Source organism: Oncorhynchus masou, chromosome 19 (genome assembly GCF_036934945.1).
Source record: "Oncorhynchus masou masou isolate Uvic2021 chromosome 19, UVic_Omas_1.1, whole genome shotgun sequence".
Classification (NCBI taxonomy): domain Eukaryota; kingdom Metazoa; phylum Chordata; class Actinopteri; order Salmoniformes; family Salmonidae; genus Oncorhynchus; species Oncorhynchus masou.
In genome coordinates, this window is record NC_088230.1 from 29,615,711 (window position 1) to 29,643,184 (window position 27,474).

A 27,474-nucleotide genomic window follows, 5' to 3' on the forward strand; every position below is an offset into this window, starting at 1 on the left:
GAATATATTGACATAACAAAGAATTTCCCTTTGCTGTGCAGCCAGTGCCCTTGAGGTAAATGCTGAACTGTGAACCATCACAATGCAGGCTACTTATTGATGTACCCAATGTAGAGATGCACACAAAACCAGTTTTTGGTTTGAGTACACAATCAGAACAAATCCAGTTTGGGAACCACTGGACTAGAGCATAGACTCAAACTTTCCTATGCTCGTACTTCTCCCTGTCATTCACTCAGAACCACTGTCAGTGTATACAGTAGGTTGTTTACAGGAAGAGCAGTCATATATATCTATCTATATATATATATATCTGACAGCCTTGACAACATACCTCATAACATTCTAGATATGCAATTAAATCAATCAGTCAAGTGTTTTGATTGCAGTAAATCTTGGCTGTGGGTACAAAGAACAATGCTCTTTAACCTACAGAATGAAACTTTTCACCCCAGCATACAAGATAGTATTTGCATTGTCTTTAATCATGTACAAAAAAAATTGGTTGTTTTTAATTTAAAAAGAAATGTAAAGTATCCCTGAAATGTAAAAAATTACAAATGTGAAAGTTAATGAAGGTGTTAGATCTACATGGCTTTACACATGATATAGCTATCCATACAAAACATACATTGAAGGGAAATGTTTAACAGTGCTCAAACTATAATTGGTTTCATTCAAGAGTCTTCTCGTGTTTCATAACTGCAGTCGATTTGACCAGCTTTATTCATAAAATATCCTAAGAACATAAGTTATACATCTGACCTTCAATTGACCCTTCACTAACCCCCCTTGGTTACTGTTGCAACCTCAGACATTTTCCAGGGATGCTCAATTCCAACATTCATTGAGATAATAACTTAAATGGTCATCATTAGTTACCATAGCCAAAGTCATAATTATGGCTAAATCTCATTATTTCTTAAAATCCCAACACTAACCTAACAATTGCTGGTCAATGAGACAGTGCTGGCTAAACCAGCTGAGCTAGCAAACAAGGTAAAAATGTATAATTACAGAGAATTTCAGGAATCACAGTAGCAAGTACTCCTGGTGCCCTGTGCAAATATTTAGCTTAAGAAAACTCAGTTTTGATTTAAAACGTGCCGCGAGCTTGTCCGAGGTGGAGCGCGGCGATTAGTTGCCCAAAATGGGGCGGGTTTAACGAAAGGTCAATTTTATAAGCGACAGCTTTAGGGAGAGTGGTAAGATAATACTACTGAAATGATCGATCAAGCAACAAAGACTTGTTAAGCCCGCCCCTTTATTTTAAATCATTTCCACAGGAAACCATAACATTGTGAAATTAATACAAAATCAATGTAATACCCTTTTGTTTTACCTTACAAAATAAAAATGTAATTTTCAGGCATACAATAGAAATGTTATTGCACAATAAGCCTTCTTGCAAGGTGGCAGACAGTCATTTACATTTCAGACACGGAACATAAAGACAAATTTTCTGATGCTTTAGTAGGAAAACTAGGTTTTTAGATGCTTCCGTTTGGAAATATATACACATATATATATATATATATATATATATATATATATATATATATATATATATATATATATATACACATATATATATATATATATATATATATATATATTACACACACAAAAGTATGTGGACACCCCTTTAAAATGAGTGGATTCGGTCATTTCAGTCACACCCGTTGCTGACAGGTGTATACAATCGAGCACACAGCCATGCAATCTCCTTAGCCAAACATTGGCAGTAGAATGGCCTTACTGAAGAGCTCAGTGACTCAATGTGGCACCGTCATAGGATATAAACTCAGCAAAAAAAGAAAGGTCCCTTTTTCATGACTCTTGTCTTTCCAAAAAAAAAATCCAAATAACTTCACAGATCTTCAATGTAAAGGGTTTAAACACTGTTTCCCATGCTTGTTCAATGAACCATAAAACAATTAATGAACATGCACCTGTGGAACAGTCTTTAAAACACTAACAAGCTTACAGACGGTAGGCAATTAAGGTCACAGTTATGAAAACTGAGGACACTGAAGAGGCCTTTCTGCTGACTCTGAAAAACACCAAAATAAAGATGCCCAGGGTCCCTGCTCATCTGTGTGGACGTGCCTTATGCATGCTGCAAGGAGGCATGAGGACTGCAGATGTGGCCAGGGCAATAAATCGCAATGTCCGTACTGTGAGACGCCTAAGACAGCGCTACAGGGAGACAGGACGGACAGCTGATCGTCCTCACAGTGGCAGACCACGTGTAACAACACCTGCACGGGATTGGTACATAACAGATGCGGGACAGGCACAGGGTGGCAACAACCGCCGAGTTACACCAGGAACACACAATCCCTCCATCAGTGATCAGACTGTCCGCAATAGGCTGGACTGAGGGCTTGTAGGCCTGTTGTAAAGCAGGTCCTCACCGGCAACTGGACCAGACAGGACTGGCAAAAAGTGCTCTTCACTGACGAGTCGTGGTTTTGTCTCACCAGGGGTGAGGGTCGGATTCACATTTATCGCTGAAGGAATGAGAGTTACACCGAGGCCTGTATTCTGGAGCAGGATCGATTTGGAGGTGGAGGGTCCGTCATGGTCTGGGGTGCCACAGCAACATCGGACTGAGCTTGTTGTCATTGCAGGCGTTCTCAACGACGTGCGTTACAGGGAAGATCCTCCTCCCTCATGTGGTACCCTTCCTGCAGGCTCATCCTGATATGACCCTCTAGCATGATAATGCCACCAGCCATACTGCTCATCCTGTGCGTGATTTCCTGCAAGACAGGAATGTCAGTGTTCTGCCATGGCCAGCGAAGAGCCCGGATCTCAATCCCATTGAGCACATCTGAGACCTGTTGGATCAGAGGGTGAGGGCCATTCCCCCCAGAAATGTCCATGAACTTGCAGGTGCCTTGGTGGAAGAGTGGGGTAACATCTCACAGCAAGAACTGGCAAATCTGGTGCAGTCCATGAGGAAGAGATGCACTGCAGTACCTAATGCAGCTGGTGGCCACACCAGATACTGACTTACCTTTGATTTTGACCCCCCCTTTGTTCAGGGACACATTATTCAATTTGTTAGTCACATGTCTGTGGAACTTGTTCAGTTTATATGTCTCAGTTGTTGAATCTTATATTCTTACAAATATTTACACGTTACGTAAGCTGAAAATAAATGCAGTTGACAGTGAGAGGACATTTCTTTTTCTGCTGAGTTTGATGCCACCTTTCCAACAAATCAAATGCCTGCCTAGGTAGAGCTGCCCTGGTCAACTGTAGGTGTGGTTATTGTGAAGTGGAAACATCTAGGGAGCAACTAAGGCTCAGCCGCAAAGTGGTAGGCGACAAGCTCACAGAACGATACCACCGAGTGCTGAAGCGCGTAAAAATTATCTGCCCTTGGTTGCAACACTCACTACAGTTCCAAACTGCCACTGGAAGCAACGTCAGCACAATAACTATTCGTCAGGAGCTTCATGAAAATGGGTTTCCATGGCCGAGCGGCCACACCCAAGCCTAAGATCACCACATGCAATGCCAAGCGTCGGCTGGAGTGGTGTAAAGCTTGCCTACATTGGACTCTGGAGGAGTGGAAATGCGTTCTCTGGAGTGATGAATGCCGCTTCACCATCTGGCAGTCCGACAAACAAATCTGGGTTTGGAGGATGCCAGGAGAATGCTACCTGCCCGAATGCAGTCTCAACTGTAAAAAGTTTGGTGGAGGCAGAATAATGGTTGGGGCTAGTGCCAGTGAGGGGAATCTTAACGCTACAGCATACAATGACATTCTAGACAATTTTGTGGCAAAAGTTTGGGAAAGGCCCTTTCATGTTTCAGCATGACAATGCCCCCATGCACAAAGCAAAGTCCATACAGAAATGGTTTGTCAAGATCAGTGTGGAAGAACTTGACTGGCGGGCACAGAGCCCTGACCTCAGCCCCTTCGAACACCTTTGGGATGAATTGGACTGCCGACTGCAAGCCAGGCCTAATCGCCCAACATCAGTGCCCGACCTCACTAATGCTTGTGGCTGAATGGAAGCAAGTCCCCAAAGCAATGTTCCAACATCTAGTGGAAAGCCTTCCCAGAAGAGTGGAGGCTGTTATAGCAGCAAAGGGGGAGACCAACTCCATACTAATGCCAATGATTTAGAAATTAAATGTTTGTTTGATGAGCAGGTGTTCCCACATACTTTCGGTCATGTAGTAATGGGATATATGAAATAACTTGGTACACTAATAGTCAAGTGTGGACACACCTACTCATTCAAGGGAATTATATTTTTACTTTGTAGAACAGTGAAGACATCAAAACTGTGAAATAACGTATGGAATCATGTATATTTTATATTTGAGATTCTTCAAAGTAGCCACCCGTTGCCTTGACAGATATGCACATTCTTGGCATTCTCTCAACCAGCTTCATGTGGTAGTTACCTGGAATGCCTTTCAATAAACAGGTGCGCCTCGTTAAGTTAATTTGTGGCATTTCCTTCTTAATGCGTTTGAGCCAATCAGTTGTGTTGTGACAAGGTTGAGGTGATACAGAAGATAGCCCTATTTGGTAAAAGACCAAGTCCATATTATGGCAAAAACAGCTCAAATAAGCAAAGAGAAATGAAAGTCCATCATTACTTTAAGCCATGAAGGTCAGTCAATGCAGAACATTAAGAACTTTTCAAGTTTCTTCAAGTGCAGTCGCAAAAACCCTCAAGCGCTGTGATGAAACTGGCTCTCATGAAGACTGTCACAAGGAAGCCCCAGAGTTACCTCTGTTGCAGAGGATAAGTTCATTAGAGTTGCCCACCTCAAATTGCAGCCCAAATAAATGCTTCAGAGTTCAAGTAACAGACACAACAACAACAACTGTTCAGTGGAGACAGCGTGAATTAGGCCTTCATGGTTGAATTGCTGCAAAGAAACCACTACTAAAGGATACCAATAAGAGACTTGTTTGGGTCAAGGAATACATGCAATGGACATTAGACGGAGGAACTCTGTCATTTGGTCTGATGAATCCAAATTTTAGATTTGATTCCAACCAGTCTTTGAGAAACAGAGTAAGTGAATGGATGATCACTGCATGCGTGGTTTCAACTGTGAAGCATGGAGGTGGTGGTGTGGGGTTGCTTTGCTGGTTACACTGTCTGATTTATTTAGAATTCAAGGCACACTTAACCAGCATGGCTACCACAGCATTCTGCAGCGATATGCCATCCCATCTGGTTTGGGCTTAGTGGGACTATCGTTTGTTTTTCAACAGGACAATGACCCAAAACACACCTCCAGGCTGTGTAAGGGCTATTTGACCAAAAAGGAGAGTGATGGACTGCTGCAGATGACCTGGCGTCCACAATCACCTGACCTCAACCCAATTGGGATGATTTGGGATGAGTTGGACCGCAGAGTGAAGGAAAAGCAGCCAACAAGTGCTCAGCATATATGGGAAGTCCTTCAAGACTGTTGGAAAAGCATTCCTCATGAAGTTGGTTGGGAGAATGCCAAGAGTGTGCAAAGCTGTCATCAAGGCAAAGGGTGTCTACTTTGAATAATCTAAAATATATTTTGATTTGTTTAACACTTTATTGGTTACTACTTGATTCCCTATGTGACAATTCATTGTTGGTGTATTTACTATTATTCTACAATGTAGAAAATAGTTTTAAAAAAAATACAAAAAACTTGAAATGAGTAGGTGTTCAAACTTTTGACTGGCACTAATATATATATATATATATCCAAATTAAATCTAAAGGAAAGGGAAAAAATAAAGAGAAATCGTGGTTGATTAGACATAGCCGGGTTGTTAATGGTAGCAGGTGGTATCCAAGCCCTCTGACATAGTTGGTGGGTGTCTAAGGCTCTCCCATGGAGGAGCTGACTGAGTCCTGGGGCTGGGGGGTAGCTGCTGCCTGCTGGGAGCTGTAGTCTTGCCCCTGGGGACCCACAGAAGAGTCATGCCCATGGGGGGCCTGCTGCATGGGGGGCTGCCCGGGGAAGTCTCTGGGGCCACTGTGAGGAGGGTATGGGGCCGCTCCTGGGGGCAGGTGCTGGGGTGGGATGGAGTGATCACGTGGTCCGTAGTGCATGTAGGGACGTGGTGGTCCCATGGGTCGGGCCATAGGGGGGCCGCCGCGAACACCTGGGAAGAGCAAGACCAAACATGAGAAAGTGAAAAGCAATAATATAATATCCTAGTACAAAAATAACAATATCACTACTACGTTACTCTCCACAACTGAAATAACAATGGCAAAGAAAGTCAACTTGAGGTTAAAAAAATAAAACAAATGGGTCGCCGAATTCACCACCTACCGAACGGGGGAGGCACTGGTCCATAGTGAGGTGGAGGAGGGCCCCGGTGGTGTGGGGGGCCGTAGGCACCAGGAGGTGGAGGCCGCTGTCCGGGTGGCATCATGGGGCCAGGTGGGTGTCCATTAGGTGGTGGGGGTCCGGGAGGCATCATGCCTGGGTGTCCGTTGGCTGGTCGGTACATGGGAGGCATGAAGGGTGAGGGAGGAGGGATGTGCTGGGGCCCAGGGCCAGGAGGACGGTAGCAGAGTCCGGAGGGATGGCTGATAACTGGTCTGAGGGGGCCGGGGCCTGAGTCGGGGGGGGAGCTGATAGGAGAGGCCAGGAGGGAGCCAGGGCCCCGAGGTCCTGAGTTCTGGAGGAACCACCAATAAACACCGTTACAAACCTATAAGTCTTAAAGAGGAGATGTAGGTTGGTGGTGCCTGTAGCACTGTTGCTGGCACCACCCGTGAGCTCCTTTCAAAACAGTTTCGTTAGAACAAAACACAATCATGCACATGTCAGAAACAACTTCAATATCCCACAATAGTAAGGTAAGTTATGCAGTTCCCAACAACAAAAATCACACGACAAAGTTCCAATCACCGTGATTTCGGGAATCAGGACCTTTCCACAAAGCATTAACCTCAAAACACACAGCTTTTAACGATAACACAATTCACATCATGCAGTTGTGCTTTAGTTATGGCTTTGTAGAACTGTGTCACATTTCATTCAGTGGGGGTGGTGTTGTAATGTAAAGAACTGATAAGGCAAGTAACCACACGTGAAAATCTAGCCAGCAACATTCAAGTAACTGTTCAGTGTCTCCAGATTTCAATGAAATGACCGATAATTACAATGAGTGAAATAGTTTTCCCTTCCAAAAAAATTGTCATTAAGCATGTTAAATATACGCTTTTCTGTGTGGAATGGTGTGGGCGTATACCGGTAATAAAAAAATATTGTGAGTAGACCGCTGATTGGCCAGCTCATCCTCCTCAGGAGGATGACATCATCCTCTGAGGAAATAGCACACATTTTTTAAATGGTCGGTTTGAGATAAATATATGTTTTTTCCCAATGTATACTTTGGCCACAAACACGAGTATAGGATGTGTCAACATCATTTGGGTATGAGTTAACAGAATGATTTTCACTGGACAGTTACTGTTAAGTCTGACAAACCTTGTGAGGCCACAAGCCCACCACTGATCCATGGCTGAGGTAAGCATGCTCACACATCCACATCCCTTCCACCGTGCCTCAGCCTCCTACATAATACTCACTGCCTCTGGGTTCTCTGTGGAGGCCTGGGCCTCAGCCTGTGACTGTGGTGGAGCGGTCTGCTTTAGAACAAACACACCCACATGTTGAATGGAGTAACAGATGCACATAAGACTAAGGACTCGAGGTGCCTCAATGAAACTTTTCTTTGCTAGTTCCATGTCCCTTTTCCATTCCTGACTTTGTAACGTAATAAGAAAAGAAGTTGTGGACATTGTCACAAATTGACTGAAAACTTACCGAGCTGTCCAGACTGCTTGGAGAGGATGTCCGTGGTGCAATGGTGTCTAAAGGTGATGCAAAGAGCAGAATGATTAAAGGAAATACAGCTAGAATAGAGACATTCACACATGCCAACCCTGTCCAACTTTTTAGAGTACCAGACACTCAAGGCAAAGTGGAGATTCAACTTGCGCGCCAAATTGAGGTTCTTTCCTCCCGCACGCTCATGCTGTTTGTGAGTCTGATCACAATTATAGAATTGTACCAAATCAAGTATATAAAAGGTTGGAATACTTTCTATCTATTTATACATATGGTAAAAGTCACTAACAAGATCTAATGAGAAAGAACAAAGGCCTTCATTCTTGGAGTTTTTTAAAGTTATTTGTTTCGGTACAAAATCTACAAATGCTGGCACTTTAGAGTCCACTGAATGTCCATCTTATGTTGGCTAACGTTAGCTTGAAACAATTAGTGTTCACCTTTCCACACGGAATCGAAAAGGGATTTGTCCATGTGTTTAGGTACAGCTGACAGGCGGCAAACTCAGCATCACAACAAACAGGAGGAGGGGCAGACATGGGTTAGCTACGTCCAATAATGATGTATTCATCTCAATGTCTGTTGACACAAACTCCGCACATGTCTGTGTGTTGCAGCCCGAGAACCAGGATGTTAAATTTACGGGGCGGCAGGGTAGCCTAGTGGTTAGAGCGTTGGACTAGTAACCGGAAGGTTGCAAATTCAAACCCCCGAGCTGACAAGGTACAAAACTGTCGCTCTGCCCCTGAACAGGCAGTTAACCCACTGTTCCTAGGCAGTCATTGAAAATAAGAATTTGTTCTTAACTGACTTGCCTAGTTAAATAAAAGGTTAAAAAAAAAAACTCAGTGGATTTTTATTTAAATAAATAAATATTTTTTAATCTGTCCCTAATAATTTCTGCCTACTTTTAACTCGGATCTCAAACCTGCATACATGGATAGAGAATTGCATAGTTGGTATGCAAAATGCATGCATGTTTGCAGGTCTGGATATTGGATCATAGGGAATAATACTGAATCAACCTTCATTGACAAATAAATCATCCCTACCAGGTCTGGCAGCCACTGGGTGTTTGTGGTCAGGGGGGTAACGACCGTGAGGGTCAGATGGAGGTCGTGGTCCTGTTGAACACAAAATACACGGTCATACATCATCCTACCAAGGCTAAATGTTAACACTGCCATATTCTCTGACCTCGGCTCTCCTGGGTGTCATTAGGCACCTGACTCTACACCACTGTGGTTCACGTTACTGCTTTATGCTACCAGCTATTTATAGCAGTGTCTGGTCTATTTGCAGTCTGAAGAAAATGTTTGGCCATATACTGGTAGGATTATTCCACAACTAGAACACTTGTGAATCAGTATTAATATCACATGGCTGAAGAACAACTGGATTGTACAGAGTTCCACAAGGGATCACAATGGCTAAGGCTTCTGTAACCCGACTATCCCAAGGACACATATGACCTCCCAGCAGCTGAGCACCACCAAGACACCAACATAGTACAGAAAAAGCAGGAGGAATGCATGAGAAGGACGGTGAAAGATAGAGGCAAGGGGACATTCTGGACCGCCTGGACACGCAAACCCGGTTGAAAAAGATGGGTACGGCGGTAGGTATGGGGAGAAAAGATGGCAGTGAGAGAGAGGAAAGCATGTCACAAGAAAATCTAAATGTAAACAGGAAGTAATCAGAAGATAAGAGGAATAAGTGATCAGATGTGGAAACCAACTAGGTACAGGATGAGAGCAGTAGGAAGAAAAAGGGGACATGATTGAAACAGAACAGGGGATATAAAGGAAGGTGAAAAGGTTAGAAGGGATTTCATTGGCTGAGGGACGGTACTGCTTGGCCAATCATCAGGGCCGAGGCTGTCCGGGGAAGGGTTCTGGAGACTCACCGTAGGGCTCGTTCCGTCTCCCCACAGGGGCAGAGGGGGGTCGCCCAGGACCCTCCATCATGAGAGGGGGGGACGGGGCACCTCCGCTCACGGGCGAGGGCCCGTACGAGTCACCTGTTTAAACCAAACCAATTAACATCATTTAAAATGATGGACACCCAACCAACAGCACACAGCCAAATATTGTGGTCAGTCTCTCCACATTGGTCCAGCTTCAAGGAATAGGCGTCAAATCAACAACACAACTCCACATATTTCCGATGGTAAAGCTCCAACAGCAGATGGGTTATCCAATAGTCAAAAACAAAGTCCAAGAACTCATCTGAAACGCAATCACAGCTATTATCCAACCAACAATAGAATGGAGCCAAACCAACGGAGACTCAAAGAACACAGGGGTCTGTTCAAGAAGGTGCAACATGACAGAATATTCAGATATAAACATATGATGTAGAGCATGTATCCATCTCTGTCTTCAAGAATAGAGAGTCATTTCAGATCTGCAAAACGCAATGAGCTCCAAAAATTATTGGGACAGTGACACATTTTGGGTAGTTTTGGCTCTGTACTCCAGAACTTTGGATTTGAAATGATACAATGATAGCTGTTTGAATACCCAAACGAACATACTGTATACTATTAGTTCATCTTAGTATAGTGTAAACAAACAGTATCCTTCCAGTTGAGTGTATTAACGCTTCACCTGTCTACCGGAAGTAGATGCTGTTGCTATGCAACTTCATGCTAGCATAACAAAATACTAGCTAGACATCTTACGACGTCATTAACAATGTGCATTGAGAACACACAACAACTATACCACTTAGCTATGCTAAGAATGACGTGAACAATCAAGTCAATACACATTGGGTAGTTAGTTAGATAGCGTATAGTTTATATACTGGCAAGTTTGATGTATTAGTAGCCAACTAAAGTTAGGTAGCTAACATACCAGTACATACAAGCAACTGCTGTAATAGCACTGTGACAACTGCTGATGTAAAAAGGGCTTTATAAATAAATGTGATTTAATGACATGTTATGCAGTTCGTAAGGCCAACCTAGCTAACAACTTGTCAGCCAACACAACATGTACCGTAACTTATTTGAAAAGTCATTACATTGCTCAACATTTGAATGAATTTGTATCCGCTGTCGGACTATGGCTGCATGTTTTTCCCTATTTTCTTCAAATCTTATGTTGTGAAGCCACGGCCATTTTCTGAAGAATTGCATTATGGGCCCTAAAAACACAGAAAGAGTGTCCACTCGCCAAAATACGAAGTATACAAGTAATGTAGTACGACAACTGATGACTGCCTTGCCTGGTTCACCAACTACTTTGCAGACAGAGTGCAGTGTGTCAAATCGGAGGGCATGCTGTCCGGTCCTCTGGCAGTCTCTATGGGGGTGCCACAGGGTTCAATTCTCGGGCCGACTATTTTCTCTGTATATATCAATGATGTTGCTCTTGCTGCAGGCGATTCCCTGATCCACCTCTACGCAGACGACACCATTCTATATACTTCCGGCCCGTCCTTGGACACTGTGCTATCTAACCTCCAAACAAGCTTCAATGCCATACAACACTCCTTCCGTGGCCTCCAACTGCTCTTAATAAACGCTAGTAAAACCAAATGTATGCTTTTCAACCGTTCGCTGCCTGCACCTGCACGCCTGACTAGTATCACCACCCTGGATGGTTCCGACCTTGAATATGTGGACATCTATAAGTACCTAGGTGTCTGGCTAGACTGTAAACTCTCCTTCCAGACTCATATCAAACATCTCCAATCGAAAATCAAATCCAGAGTCGGCTTTCTATTCCGCAACAAAGCCTCCTTCACTCATGCCGCCAAACTTACCCTAGTAAAACTGACTATCCTACCGATCCTCGACTTCGGCGACATCATCTACAAAATTGCTTCCAACACTCTACTCAGCAAACTGGATGCAGTTTATCACAGTGCCATCCGTTTTGTCACTAAAGCACCTTACACCACCCACCACTGCGACTTGTATGCTCTAGTCGGCTGGCCCTCGCTACATATTCGTCACCAGACCCACTGGTTCCAGGCCATCTACAAGTCCTTTGCTAGGTAAAGCTCCGCCTTATCTCAGTTCACTGGTCACAATGGCAACACCCACCCGTAGCACGCGCTCCAGCAGGTGTATCTCACTGATCATCCCTAAAGCCAACACCTCATTTGGCCACCTTTCGTTCCAGTTCTCTGCTGCCTGTGACTGGAACGAATTGCAGAAATCGCTTGAGTTGGAGACTTTTATCTCCCTCACCAACTTCAAACATCTGATATCTGAGCAGCTAACCGATCACTGCAGCTGTACATAGTCTTATCGGTAAATAGCCCACCCAATTTTACCTACCTCATCTCCATACTGTTTTTATTTATTTACTTTTCTGCTCTTTTGCACATCAATATCTCTACCTGTACATGACCATCTGATCATTTATCACTCCAGTGTTAATCTGCAAAATTGTAATTATTTGCCTACCTCCTCATGCCTTTTGCACACTATGTATATAGACCCTTTTTTCTACTGTGCTATTGACTTGTTTATTGTTTACTCAATGTGTAACTCTGTGTTGTCTGTTCACACTGCTATGCTTTATCTTGGTCAGGTCGCAGTTGCAAATGAGAACTTGTTCTCAACTAGCCTACCTGGTTAAGGTGAAATAAAAATAAAGAAATAAAAAAATCAGGGAAGCTTTGGCATACTAACTACAGTATATCCATACTATGATCATAATACATACTCAATTTATGTCACAAATAGTACAGCTCGTATGAGAATTCAAACACAGCTAATGACTATGAGGTGAAGACTGTCAGCTTTACTTTGAGGGTATTTTTATCCATAATCAGTTGAACAGTTTAGAAATTACAGCACTTGTTGTACATAATCCTCCCACTTTATGGGACCAAAAGTATTGAGACAAATACACTTGTGTATTAAAGCAGTAAAGTTAAGTATTTGGTCCCATATTCATTGCACGCAATGACTACAAATATGTTGGATGCATTTTCTGTTTGTTTTGGTTGCGTTTGAGATTATTTTGTGCCCAATAGAAACGAATGGTAAATAATGTGTCATTTGAGTAAATTTCATTGTAAATAAGAATAGAATATATGTTTCTAAAAACACATCTAAATGAATGTGGATGCTACTATGATTACATAAAATGCTGAATGAATAGTGAATGAGAAAGTTGGGCATAAATATCATACCACCTCAAATGCTAACCTCCCCTGTTATTGAAATGGTGAGAGGTTAGCATGTCTATGTCTCTAACGGTCGCATTCATTATTCATTCAGGACTATCCGTAACCATGGAGGCTATCCGTAACCACATTAATGAATGTGTTTAGAAACATTCTATTAAATATTACAATAAAAATGACTCGAATTACACAATACATGATTTACCATTCATTTCTATTGGGCACAAAATAATTTGAAATATCCAAAATAAACAGCAAATGCATCCAAAAACTTTGTAGAGTCAAAACCTTGATGTAGTCATTGTGTGCCAGAAATATGGGACCAAATAATAAAAACTTTTGACTACTTTAATAAACTTAAGTTAATTTATCCCAATACCTTTGGTCTCCTAAAATGGTGCTGTAATTTCTAAACGGTTCACCCAATATGGATGAAAATACCCTCAAATGAACGCTGACAGCCTGCACTTTAACATCGTCGTCAAGTATAATTTCAAATCCAAAGTGCTGGAGTAGAGCCAAAACAACAAAATTGCTACTGTCCCAAAACTTTTGGAGCGCACTGCACGTTCAACATTTTGCCTTACTGAATGCAGTCCAAATGTGCCAATCGCCAGCACCTAATAACATTGGGAACTCTGTGGGGATTTGTTCTTACCTCGTCGGAGAGGCATGGGAGCCATCCCAGGGGTGGGTTTGAATAGAGGCCTACGGAGCTCATTCAGCTTGCTGGACATCTCCGTCAGTCTAAGGTGAAAGAGAGAAAGAAATCTAGACTGGTGTCGCTAACCCCATTGGTATCGCCCAACTGAGTTTGTTGTAGCACTCACTTGATACGGAGGTTGGTTGATTCCTTTTTCTCGTCCAGCAGAGCTCGCTCTGCGGCGCGTGCAATAACCTGGAGAGAAGGAAGAGGTATTTAAAATGTAATGTTTGGGACTAAATTTACCTTATGAAATATTGGTCAAACAGCAGACTTATTTTATTGCATTTTTTTTTTTAAATATATTTTTTTAATGTCCTTGTCGTTCTACATGTGTGCAATCAGTGGGGGTTGAGAAATGTGTAGGAGACACATTAACGTTGTAACAAGTAAGTTGTACATACCCAGTTCTCATGGGATTTCTGTTCCTGCTCAATGATCTGGGCTTTGTAGGACTTTTCAGTCTGTTTCAGCTCATCCTGGATCTCCTTGATACGCTGCCTGCACACCTTGACCTCCTCCTCGGCCTCCAGGGCCTTGCCGTCCACCTCAGTCAGCCTATCCTCGTTGTTGCGACGCTCAAACTCCTCCTTGGTTAGCTTCCTGTGAGGCGACGAACACAAATCAAATGAAGTTTTACTTAAAGTGCATTCAATAATCTCAATATATTTCACAGAAAAACAATAACCTATGTTTTGAAGAAGGCACATTGAGGAAAAAGTCATTGTTCTTTTTACATGCTGTGGTACCGCTGAGAACAAAACCTACAATGGTATTAATGCATGAACTGAACAGCGTCTAATTCTACTTACTGCTGCAAGGCGTTCTCCTTCTGCTGGTACATCTCTGTGATGATCTCGTTCTTCTGCTGCAGGGTCTTGTACTGGTTCTCCAGGTGGTTCTTATCACTTTTCACCAACAAGATGGCATGCTCCAGCTTCTGGTATTGTTCTGTGGTGATAAGTTGATCGTGTTGAGAAAGAGAGAAAAGGGAGTGATGCATATCATATTCTAGCTGCTGGGATATAGTGCTTGACATACCTTCCAGCTCTTTCCTAGCTTTCTCTTCATTCAGCAGCTTGGTCATGAAGCGATCGCGCTCTTCCTCCACAACAGACAGAGTGGTCTGGACCTGTAGAAAGTATTGTATGCCAAGAGTTAGTAAGAGTTGACTCACTTCTTAGTTCTGAATATCATTATTTTGGCTTTCAGATACACAAAAATGTGTGTTTGTTCAAGAATGGACTCAGTCTTACCCGAGTGACATCCATCATTTGCTTAATGCGGTTTCGGATGACGGTCTGCTTGTCTGAAACAGACCAAACATGACTCTAAATCCAGTTTACCCAGATACACACTGGGGGCAAGCAGATGCCGCCATATAGGCTTAATTTTGCATTCAGTCTTAACTGCGTCAGGCAGACCAATTCTGATCTTTTTTCCACTAATTGGTCTTTTGACCAATCACATCAGATCTTTTCAAATCAGCTCTTTTTCAGAGCTGATCTGATTGGTCAAAAGATTGGTCTACCTGTCTCAACAAAGCCTTAGTGGGACAACACTTACATATTTGGCATGTTAATTAGCAAGTTATCAAGTCATTTTTGACAAGGTGTCAGGTGAATTACCGTTAGCGGCTTCCCCGTTAGCCACGACGCCTCCTTTCAGGTCGTCGCAGGCCTCGAGGTCTCCCAGGAGGTCAGACAAAACCTGACAGAGAGGGAGAGAACCACCAATTAATTATACACTACACTTCTCCCCTTGGACCAGTCAACAAAAAGAGACTTCTGGACAACAATTTTAGAACAAATACAAAATCGTAACGTTACTTTAAAAAAAAAAATAATTTCAGAAAAACTCACCTCAACGTTGTGGTCCTTCTGAGCAAGGGAGTCCTCCAGGTCTTTCTGGGACTTCTGATAGACTTTGATCTGCTCGCTCAACTCCCTGTGCTTCTCCTCCCACGAATTGGCAGCGTGGTGCAGCTGGAAGGAGGATATTAGGTCATAAGGACGTTGCTATGCAGGCCCTGCATGGCCAAAGACTGCTGCACCATATGTCACGAGGCTTAAAGTGTGAATCGTTGTTCCGTGTTGGTACTCACTGAGATGTTCTCCTCTCTCAGGGTGGCGATATCCTTCTCCAGAACATGGTGCTGGACGTTCCGTGCATCTTCGCGGAGCTTGGCTTCTTCCATCAGAATGGTAGCCTGCAGAATCAAAAATGTGTGCTCTATACTGTGCTTTATATTAAAAACGTCCATATGCCATTTATATTTGAGTGGTGCAATGTTGATGTTTACATCTTTGATATGTACCTTTGAGAGAGCCTCCTGAGTCTTCTTTCTGCTCCGCTTCAACTTCTCAATAGTTTTGTCCATTTCTGACATCTATAGGTAAAGATAATGAGCATAATGACTACTATGTTTCTCTGTGCTCCCCAACAAGCTGTTCTATTTAGGCGATTAGCTGGCTAGTAGTAGCAGACTATGTGGTCTGACAAAATCACAATATTACTAGTTCTTCAAACTAGATAAAGGCATAATTTTAAGACTGTTGAATACCATCTATTAGATGTATTGTCAGGTAGAGATACTTCGAAGGAACAACGTTGATCAATTGGTTGTTAAAAAAAACAGAAGAAACCCCGCCCGACATTTCAGCTTATCGCTCAGCATGACTCACCATATCTTGATGTTTCGCCGCCTTTGTCCGCTCTTCGTCAAAGGATCTGGCGAGCAAGTTCTTTTCCTCGTCCAGGCACTCATTTTGTCTCTCCATATCTTGCACAAGATTCTGGATAGATATTGAAAGAAAAGGGTGAGAAACACATTTTAGAAAACTATGTAAAACAAAAAACAAACAAGTAAACAATAGTCAGCCTGACAATGACGTGTGATCATGAGAATATTTTCCAGAGGCTCACTTTTAATTCTTGGATCTTTTCCAGAGATGAGGTGGCAGATTTCTCAGACAGCTTTTTCTTTTCTTTGAGTTCTTCACCCTGAGGGGAACCCAGTAGAAATATATTATCAAAACATTGTTATGTCTCTTAATTCACATTGAACCCAAAGTCTGGATCTTGGTCAGTGAAAGGTCTCAGCAACATACCTGTTGTTGCAGTTCAGCAACCTTTAGGAGTATCTCCTCCTTCTCTTGTTCAAATGTTTTCATCCTGTCTGCCATCTCTTTTTCAGTAGCTAATCAAAAATATATGTTAAGAGTACGAATGAGACGTTTAAGACATGTGACAACACATGCCAGTAGGCATATGAATGAGGATTCACTATGCACCATAAATTGCAAAAAAATAAGTAGATGAACCTACTTAGATAGGACTTCCTTTTGACCTGTGAGATGGAAAAGGAAATAGGTCAATACATTGAGGCAAAGTCTCTTCAATAGCAACATGCCCACCTCGATTGAATAGAATTACATAAAACAATAAAAACAAAAATTATGAAATGTATGGTGTCCAATCAAAAATGCTTATTTTGACCAATGGTCCAAACCTATATCATAATCCATTCAAATGTTATTGGAGTTTTTACCCTTGTTGGATGTCAAGATTAAGGTGACTAAATCAATGGAGGCCAGAGAAAAAAAAAAGTGGTCAAAAATCTGGGAAAAAAGGCACTGTATGCTGGATGCTGTGTGAGAATTAGGACTAACTGACAGGCTCGTCGCTGAACTCGTCATTTTTCTTCTCTAATCCGGAGGACATAAAACAATATAAAGGTACGATAGATAGATGTATTTTTTTATTTTACTGTACGCTTTTCATATTACTGGATATTCCTGTTATTTTTTCGAAGATATCATTGAAAAACAAGCTTCTCTCTGAAATGTCAATGGAGCACTGAGCATACTTCAAGCTTTTTACATTTCATTCAGCTTGGCGTGGAAACTATGTTGCAGAAGATGTAAAATCCTCAAGTCAATGGGAGAGGCGGCACTGCTCTGTCAACAGAGCTTGGTACTTATTATCAGATGTATTAGTTCACAAAATCCAAGATAATGTTATGTTAGAGAAAAAACCCACTGAATGATTCAGAACATGAAGAATCACTTGTGTCTCGGACACCATATGAAATTCTGAAAGCAGTGACCGAGCAAAAATGACTTACAGATAGAACACTCCTCCAAAAGAGGAAGAGGAAGCCGATGAACCCTGCGCCTGCAGTGGCCAGCACGGGTTCCCAGGACACGCCGTAAAAGTCTGGACCTGGCTTCCATTCCTCTGGCAGGCAGGTGACCATCTGGGGAGAGACACAGGCCCAATCACACAGCGTTCCTTGCTACAGCTCATATTTCAGGTCTAGCAAATAAGTTGGGCAATAGTTGGGCTGAGATGAAGGACAGAGGAAAATAATTTTACTAAACCATCAGGCATTACAGTGTTGTTCAAACTGAGCACCCTCTCAGTCAATGCCAACAGACACTTCTTCAGATCAAATCAAGGTGGGTTCTGAAATAGACCTAGCCTGTAACCCAGTTGTTGATCAAAATCAATAAAGAGGGTAAACGTGCCTTAAGCTTATCTAATCAAAAGGGGATTGACTTGGGGCCCTGCCACTGTCCAACCAGAGACCTTTGCACTATGACCGTGGCATATAGGCCCAACACAGACCATACATCTCAGTCGCTCAGTGAAAATCTTGGATTAGATCAAACAAGCTAAATTAAAACACCACATTGTGGAGTGGATCTAACAAACTAAGGCCAATTTGGATTTAGAGTGCATTATGTGCCCTTTCACCCCGTTAAAGGCGGGCAATAAACAAACAACTACTTAACAAAGTCTAGCATATAACTAATTATAAACTGGGTGGTTAAGAGCCCTGAATGTTGATTGGCTGAAAGCCTTGGTATATCAGACCATATACCATGGGTATGACAAAACCTTTATTTTTACTGCTCTAATTATGTTGGTAACCAGTTTATAATAGCAATAAGGTACCTCTCGTTTTTTTTGTGGTATACTGACAAAATACCACGGCTAAGGGCAGTATCCAGACACTCCACTTTGCATTGTACATAAGAACAGCCCTTAGTCATGGAATGGCCATATACCACACCCCCCTCAGGCCTTATTGCTTAATTGTAAAAGGGAATAGGTCAAAGCAAAATTCAACAGCTCAGAGAAACCCCTCGATCCGAGCCATACATTTACATGAATAATGGTTACTGCTAAAGTCTGGTAAGTGGCCAATTTTTTTTATGAGGAAGAGGACAGTCAACTTTCATTTTGATAACATTGAAACAAACGAGCAATCAAGTGATCCCTTCTAGGCTGAAACTATATGGAGACATGTTATACGTATTGTACGACAACTAAACCATTCCACAAGACTTTGAAGCTGCCAACAAAATTGAGTTGCAATTTAGTTATAGCAAGCCATCCATTTGGTAGACTAAGACTTGGCTAGCCAGCTAGCTGAATTAGTTATAGCCTCCATAAATGCGCAGTGTCAACACTAACATTAGCCAACTACTTACATATTGAAGTTCCGTTAGAAATGAGGCGTAGAAGACCGAGAGTTGATCAGATTCTGGCATTATGGGCAAAGGGGTTGTTACTTCCGAATTCATTTCTACTGAAAGTAATACTGTTTGATAGCTGAGCTACCTAGCTAGGCTAATATGCAATGCAACTGGCTTGCGGAAATCCGAAATTCCTCGTTACACAAACCTATCAACGTAGAATACTTGAGGCTCCTTCATTGTGGTTGTCTTTGACGACACCGAAGATGACAAGCTGTGCCCATCTAGCTTGGTGAACTAATAGGCTTACTAGCTAACGTTAGCTTGCTGACTGATTCGCCAAAAACCTGTCTACTAGCGACGCGTAGATAGCTAGTTATGCATTTAGATTCCTTTTAGAGATTTGAACGCGATTACTTTCCACGACAAATGCACAAGTAGAAAGAAGGCTTGTACTACGAGCGGAGGTGTAATGTATGCCCTACACAATACCAATAAACCGACAGTGGTGGTCACTGAACTTCAGCCTACACTTCCCTAGAACACGTCAACAAAAAAAGAAGGAAGATCAATAAACCTGGGATATATTCATTCGGTCGATTCTGTTGCAAAATCCCAGTTTCATCACCTACTGTACTGTCTTTGGCAAAACGTTTCTTAAAGGAAACCGTAATAAACGAGGCGGGACCAAACTGAATTTGTCCAATAGAAACTAATTTTAGTTGCAAAATTGTTTGAAATAAAGATCACAGCAGGAAGCAAAGTTTTTCTTACGTTCAGATAGAAAAACACACTGTAAAACAAACATACCTCAGACATGTTGAATAAAGAATTGTTTCTGCTCGATTAATGGATTTCTATCTGCAACGTTCGAGAACGTTTTGCAACTGAACGTGGCCCTGCAGAACCTTTGACCTAATGACATCACATCGAGCGTCAAACATTCAAGTGGGAAAAATATTGCTCTGTACAAAACCAATGTTTAAAATAATAATAAAATAAAGCTAAAAAACAAAACATTTGAAAACTATGCATTGTCGCAGCAATAATTAGGCGATATAAAATGCATATGCATACCAGGGTTTCCGTTAGGCTAAAAGCTGGCTTTCCGGCTATGAAATAAATAGAAAAGTTGAGAAATAAAATTGGCGCCTGGCCAATTGTCTGGGGAAAGAAAAAAAACAATCCCATTATGAAATAATGCTTTTTAGCTATTCATTGATGGAAACACCAGTCGGTGGAAATACATTTGACTGGTCATGCTTATCGGTCTATAGGTTAATTTGCATAATCTGTAGGCACAGAATATTCGTTATGCATCTCATCACACACATACAGAGTCTTTGAGCGGAAAACCTGTCAGACAGCGCGAGAGCACCAGCATCTCAAACAGCAACGGAAGACAGGCTTCATCAGTGCATCACATACCACTTTGCAATGAGCTGGAGGAAGTAGGCCATGCATTTTGAAAACATATACTTAAATTGTTTGAAACCTGAACATTTTAAGACTTGAGATACGTCTTACCTTGCTTCAAAAGTAGCCTATTAGATCTCTATAAATTTCTAACAGATATTTTAATCTCTGTTGCATGAAACCGCTTGCATGTGCGGTGCCCTTTTGACAATGGTGTTTTCCCTCTAACTGCATTATGGAACGAACACTTGTCCTTATGTTTAGAAATAATCGTTTATCAACATTTTTAGCGAAACTTTCTTATCTATAGCATCACGCATTGCTTTTGAATTTTTATTTTATTTTTTACGCCTACTGGTTGACTGAATTTTGGATCCACCTTCCCAGAAGTGTCCGAGAGTCCATTTGGAATAGACTATTTCTTTCTCGAATAGCTGATCAATATTAGAAATGTTAATCTATTCTATCAGTATAGTATTGTTTTAGGCTAGTGATTTTGCAGTTCGTTACTCGTAAATTTATGTTTTCCTAATGGAAACCCTGATGCATACCACACTTGAGGCCTAAGCTTTCAATTCTGACAGTCTGAAAAGTTAGTCAATTAATAGGAAGACAAACTCATTCATAGAAGTACATGAAGTAACTTACCATAACAGCATATATTCCAAGGTACTCATAAACCACGGTGACTAGACTACCAGAGAAAATTAACACCGATACGATTGATGAACTACTCTGCTCCTCTTCCTGGAAATCAGAAACGGGGGGCGACTCCAAAGAGCCTGGCAATAAAGGACAAGCAAATTAGGTTAATTTCTGCAGTTTATCCCTAACAGCAATCTCAAAAGTAGAAGAAGTTGAAAGAGCGCATACCTGAGGAAGGGTGCTCCATGTCAACAAGTCCCATGTCCAAGGTATTTTCCAAAATAGCTTGAGGGCCCCTCTGGATTTCTTCTGGTTGATTGTCTTGGTTTCTGTTAAAATGCCCCACATCCTCCTCAAGACCCATATCCAGATCTGGTCTGTTGTGGCCTTCATGGTCAGGCTTCTCCTCAGGTGCCTTAGTCTCTTCACCCGTCACCGTCAGAGTGAGGTTGTCCTCGTGTATGTCCTCCACAGAGTGCAGGAACGTCCTTTCTTCCTCTGTATCAGACACGTCCCCATCTTCTCAAATATTTATAGCGGTTCAAACAGTTAGATTGCAATGCATGAAAATGTACTAACTGGCACTGTCAGGGTGTGGTTTTGTGCTATGTCAACAGACTATTTACTTTGTGGTACTTCATAGGCATTTCTTAAAGATGGAATCCGCAATCGGGGGAAACAGTGCCACTGGCCACCCCACGACCGTTGTTATTGTTGCCGAGCTGAGGACTATCGTACAGCATGGTAAAAGAAATTGCAGTACATATTTTGCTCTATCGGGCATACAATGAAGTCAGAGAGAAAAATAAAGTGTTTGTTGTTTGCATTAACTTTGTTGTTGTAATGTCGCAAATGGACATGGCCGTTTCACCATTATGGATTCCAGCTTTAAATACAGCTTCTCATGCAAACCCAATCGCCAGGCATTATTATCATCATGTCATTTGCAACATGACATTTTCCAAATAAATTAATTTAAAAGGTTTTAATCCTCCCATAATCTGACATTAACTGAAATAAGCAATCTTACCGGTGTCAGGGTGTAGTTGACTGCCCTCTGCCAAGGGAGCACTGTTGCTGGTCATTGAGTACTTCTGATGCAGGGTGAACGCCAACTCTTGGAAGTTGTCCAAGATGGTGGCTTCCACATCAAGCTCACCAGTCTCCTGCTGTACGTCAGCATTCTCCCGGGCATCCAGCATCCTCTCAATCTCATCCAGGATTGGGGTCTCAGAGGCCTCCAAAATGGCCTCCAGAACCTTTTCAATGTCCTCACTGGTGTTTGTCTGTGACATCAGGGCAGCATTCAGCTCCTGCTCCAGGTCAGAGAACAAGAACTCCACCCTGAAGAGGTTCTGAAGACCCAGAATCTTCTGGAAGAGCTTCATATCCTGTTCCTTGAAGTGGTAGCGCAGTAGCGTCAGCCTCAACACATTATCACTGTATTCTGGCTCTTGGCCTGAAATGGGATCCGGAACTTTGTCTTCAAGTGAGGGTGTATGTGTTTGATCCAAGCCTGCGCTTTCTGAATCTTCTATGTCATGCTCCTCAGGTTCTATGTCAATAGCCTCCTCAATTTGGACAACATCCAACTCATCACTAGATACCTCGGTTTCTGTAGCATTATTGGATTGCTCTGACCCAAATTCCGATCTACTTTCTTTGTCCTTATCAGTGTGCTCGGTTTTGGATGAAGACAATGCTGCGTTTTCATCCTCTAGCAATTCTTCTTCAATCTCCAAGTTCTCTGGGTCTATCAAATCCTCATTGTCTACAGGGAGTTCTTCATGCCTCTCTTTAACCATTGTGTTTTTAGTTGGATCTGGGGCGTTAGGTCCTCTAAATCGTCTGAAAACCTCTGTACCACCCGGTTTCAATTTATTCTCTACTTGTGAGAAATCTCTCGACTCTTTTTGTATAGGGAGTTCAATAGCTTGTTTCTGCTCTGATACGTTAGATTTACTATCAAAGTCTGAGAGCAGTTCTGTCTGTGAGACGTGTTTAGGGACTGGGCTTTCATTTACTGTAAGATTCTCTGCTATAGCCTCCTCAGTATGTTCAAAAGGAATCACCTCATCAGCAGGCGGTATTGAAGGTTCAATGTCCCCTTCTTCAGGTTCATCCTCCAACTGCAAAGTCTGGGAACCCACATTAGGCATTTTGACAGCCTCAAGGAAATCAGAGTCTATAGGTTCCTCAAATATGTCCTCGTGTGGCTGTTCTGTTACCTCTGGCTCCTGCTTTGGGTCGTTGGCTAGCAGCTGTATATTCTCCCTGGGTTCTTTTTGTATGGGGAGTTCTTCAACAGCTTGCGTCTGTTCTGAGTCGATAGTATTACTATCAAAGTCTGAGAGCATTTCTGTCTGTGAGACGTGTTTAGGGACTGGGCTGTCATTTACTGTAAGATTCTCTGCTATAGCCTCCTCAGTATGTTCAAAAGGAATCACCTCATCAGCAAGCGGTATTGAAGGTTCAATGTCCCCTTCTTCAGGTTCATCCTCCAACTGCAAAGTCTGGGAATCCACATCAGGCATTTTGACAGCCGCCTCAAGGAAATTAGAAACTACAGGTTCCTCAAAGATGACCTCATGTGGCTGTTCTGTTCCCTCTGGCTCCTGCTTTGGGTCATTGGCTAGCAGCTGTATATTCTCCTTGGGTTCTTCAATTTTGGGAGGCTCCTCTGGTGCAATCTCACCTTCGTCGTCATCGTCGTCCTCTTCCTCTGAACCTGTAACATGAGCTGTTCTTTCCCCCCCACTGACAATGTTAAAAACTGTATCACCTAATGAAGACCACAGGTTCTTGTCCTTGGAGTCCTGTTTTTCAGCTGTCTCTGGTGGACTCTCTTCCTCATCTGTCTGATCAGATTCAAAATGGCCTGGATCTTTATCCCCTGGAAACTCCTCTAATACTTCTTCTAAAACCTTATCAATGTCTTCGTGTTCTAAATTAGAATGTTCTTCAGAAAAAGCCAGCAATGGAGTTTCCCTTAGATGAAAATCACTTTTCTCATCCTGCTGATATTCAAACTCTTCACTTTCCTCGTCGTCATATGGAGTCACCTTCCTAGTTTCCTCGTCATCGGAGGTGACAGCATCAAAAGTTGTTCCAAGTGTAGTTTTCAACTGAGGGACAGGTCTGCCTTCTGAAAAACCATCTGGCGCATTCTCCAACTCAGGATCATCTTTGGATAGAGGTTCTGAAAGGCTTTCTTTAGTCTCACCTTGCTCTGGTTCAACAACACTGTCCGGCACAGAGTCCTCGGTCGTCAGCTGATATTTCTGAAGGTCATCTTTGATCCTCTCAGCTGTGGGCTCAACTACTGTGTTAAATTCAACTCCTTTTGCGTCAAGAGTTTCAATTTCAGGCTGAGGTAGAGAGGACTCTAAATGATCAAAATGGCCTGGATCTTTATCCTCTGGAAACTCCTCTAAAACCTCTTCTAAAACCTTATCAATGTCCTCAGGAACATCACTATCAATCTCATTGTTTTCTAACAGAGTCACTTCAGGTGGAGGCTCATCCACTTCCACTGTGGTGCTCTCTGCATTTTTGTTTCGGTCTAAAGTCTCTGTGGTTCCTTGTACAGACTTGTCTTGGTCCGTTAACAATGAGGAGACTAACAGTGACTCAATGTCATAACTGTCAAACTTATCATGTCCGGTGTCAAAACAAACAAAGTCGGTTTCCTGAAAAGAAAAAAGAACCTTGTTTGAGTCATACTACCATTTCAGAAAGTACAGGCATTTCAGATCATTTCTTAATAATGCATTGGAAATAAAAGAAATACAAGTTATTTTCTTACCTGAGCAGGAATCTCCAATTCTTTTTCAGTGTATATGTGATTGATTGCGAGTTGGTCCTTATGGAAGTAACCAAAGCGGCTACCAACCTAATTGTAAGAAATGGAAACAAAACAAAGAATGAAACAATGTTAACATTGCAGTCTAGAATGTTTTGTTATCACATGATTAAATATTAACTCATACTTACAGTTCCCGCCCATATATCTGTCCTTCTGCCTGAGAGTTTATAGTAGACATATACCGTCTCTCCTTTTTTAAAAGACAGGAACCGACAGTCTGGTCCAGTGAAATCACTTGATGCTTTCCCCCGGCACAGGAGCACTGTGGAGAGGAAGGATTCACAGATCAGTTGTTGTGGGAATGTCACCCACACCAAACATCTCATCCAATGACCCAGCCATGGACCGTCTTTGGGCGTCCACCTTTAGTGCCCCATGTGTAAATACACATCCCTAAGGTAAACCTTGCTTAATCTAATCTGTTTACACTTTACAGTGAGTATCAAGGGTTCAATGAAACAGCTATTGTTTTTGATAAGGCAGATGCAAAAAGTCAAGAACCTGCAGGCAGAGAGGGGGTTAATGACTTTTTTTAATGTCAACAATAGCTAAGCCTATACACCATCTTGCAATTGAGCTAGTCACAGTGAAATTGGCTATTTGCTTCCTAAAAGCCAACACATAATTAAACGGTCCCTAAAGATGATCATACTAAAGTAAAAATGGCTTTATAAGTACATTTGATTGACTTAGGGAGCTAGTTGATTACAATAACAGCCTACCATACACACAACATAGATGTGTTCGCTAACCAAGGACACTGCCAGCTATGTTGTGTAGTCCACACTAGTGAACATTGCCCATGAAGCACTGGGGCCTTCGGTGGCTTTGATTTCAATAAAATATGTAGGCCGAAAGCTTGTTTACATGGTACAAGCTACTACAGAAAACAGAGTTGAGGTAACGTTAACTAGCTCCAGAATTAGGCAACTAGCCAGCAGTAGCCAACCCAGGATTCGGCTACAACCAAACAAGCCAGGTTTCTAGCTATATTTAGTAATAATACGTTACTCGTCTCGTGCTGATAAGAATACTAATGACAGTACTTTTATCTAGGTTAGCCGAGTTCATCCCTTTGAAATGGCAACAGGTCAAAGATAACGCCGGTTTATTAGCTAGCTAGCTGCTACGTTACACTGGAATGAGGTGGGGAGAGTGCATTTAACGATCGATGGAAGCATCATTCCTGAAAGTTCGCGTGAGCTAAACGCCAAGTACTTACTACTGCATTCTTCGTCAGCACATCGCTTGAAGTCGGAGAATCTCCTTTCGGTGGCGGCATTGGATATGAAATTAATAATAAATAAAAGTAAAATGTATACATGAGATACATTTACAGCCATGTCGTCAGTTGGGCTATCTGGTTCTGCTCGAGCATGAGCAGATGAAGCCGACACGTCAGCAAATCCAAGGCTGGTGCAACTGGCAGGATGTTGATCGTGGAGTCAAATATCAAAATATGGGCGGACAATGACAAATATTAAAGAGCAAGGCCATAGAACCAGAATATAATCTTCCTTTGAATCGCATACGTTCTGATTCGGGTTTAGTACGTCTTTGTTGGATACACCTCAAACATTCAAAGCCTAGCACATTAAGGCCTGCTTGTGGTCGCAATTTCCTTTTCCCCATTCAATTTGCCAATCTGACTACAGCAGATGTATTATGACACCTCAAAAGATGTGTGTGGTGTACACGTGCATTGCTTTTCCAGGGGTACCCTAACAAACAAAATAAATAAAGAGAGAATATGATACTGAATGGTGGTTAGGCTATCCTTTCTGCATGGCTACCTTTCTGTATGAGAGCGTGGTGCATTCCGGTTCCCAAAATAGGTCCAGGGGGGGGGGGGGGTGTAATGGTGGTAATGATTCAAGTCACATGTCATTGCAAATGAAAATGCATTGCAACGTATTACAGGCCTATACCAAATACATAAACCTCTTTCTGCCTATTCTTACAGCCCATAAAAGTGAAGTTGGCTTACTGGGCTGCTCCATTCCACATTCAGAGTAAATATCTCCCCTAGGTATTGACATTATTGTTTTAAAATGGATCTCTATTTCACTCCCATAAATAATATCTTTCCCAGCACTATTTGAGGCCTACTTGCCTTCACGATTCCAGTGACGTGAGGCACTGAAGCTACCAATGATTTGCTAGTATATTCTCACTTGGTTATATTACCTACTCACTTTGACAAATAGGTGCGTTAAAGTGCATAACATTTTACTTTTTATTTGATTAAACAACAGTAACATACAAAACAATAGAACAGCCAGAGTGATTACAATTCAACAAAAAGTAACAAATATATCTGAGACATTTTGCTTTGCATACGTTTCAATACAAAACTAATGTTTATATGTATAAAAATG

At 42.1% G+C, this 27,474-nt stretch overlaps 1 protein-coding gene across 3 annotated transcripts; it reads right to left on the bottom strand.

The window, feature by feature from the left end:
• Positions 1-464: 464 nt before the first annotated feature.
• LOC135506131 (transport and Golgi organization protein 1 homolog) lies at positions 465-26,682 on the bottom strand. Of its 3 annotated transcripts, none has more exons than XM_064925587.1 (27): positions 26,319-26,682; positions 25,225-25,358; positions 25,037-25,123; positions 22,262-24,920; positions 21,460-21,750; positions 21,235-21,368; positions 17,814-17,945; positions 17,015-17,036; positions 16,798-16,886; positions 16,613-16,690; positions 16,372-16,482; positions 16,005-16,076; positions 15,792-15,896; positions 15,550-15,672; positions 15,316-15,397; positions 14,944-14,996; positions 14,729-14,819; positions 14,500-14,638; positions 14,092-14,290; positions 13,815-13,882; positions 13,643-13,731; positions 9,743-9,856; positions 8,889-8,960; positions 7,813-7,859; positions 7,575-7,631; positions 6,307-6,658; positions 465-6,133 (listed from the first exon to the last, which is right to left on the bottom strand). In XM_064925587.1, the coding sequence occupies exons 1-27, from the start codon at positions 26,437-26,439 to the stop codon at positions 5,847-5,849; spliced, it is 5,808 nt and encodes a 1,935-aa protein (XP_064781659.1). In that variant the 5' UTR covers positions 26,440-26,682; the 3' UTR covers positions 465-5,846. The 3 variants fall into 3 exon arrangements, with proteins under 3 accessions (XP_064781659.1, XP_064781658.1, XP_064781660.1); XM_064925586.1 differs by having other exon boundaries at positions 7,575-7,634; XM_064925588.1 differs by lacking the exon at positions 7,575-7,631 and having other exon boundaries at positions 26,319-26,681.
• Between the last annotated feature and the right edge of the window lie 792 nt (positions 26,683-27,474).

Coding starts and splice junctions, on each gene's coding strand:
- LOC135506131 (XM_064925586.1), bottom strand. CDS start 26,439: ATGGCTGTAAATGTATCTCATGTATACATTTTACTTTTATTTATTATT. Junction 16,887..17,014: donor CAAAAGGAAGTCCTATCTAA/GTAGGTTCATCT, acceptor ATTTTTGATTAG/CTACTGAAAAAGAGATGGCA. Junction 7,635..7,812: donor CAAGCAGTCTGGACAGCTCG/GTAAGTTTTCAG, acceptor TTTGTTCTAAAG/CAGACCGCTCCACCACAGTC.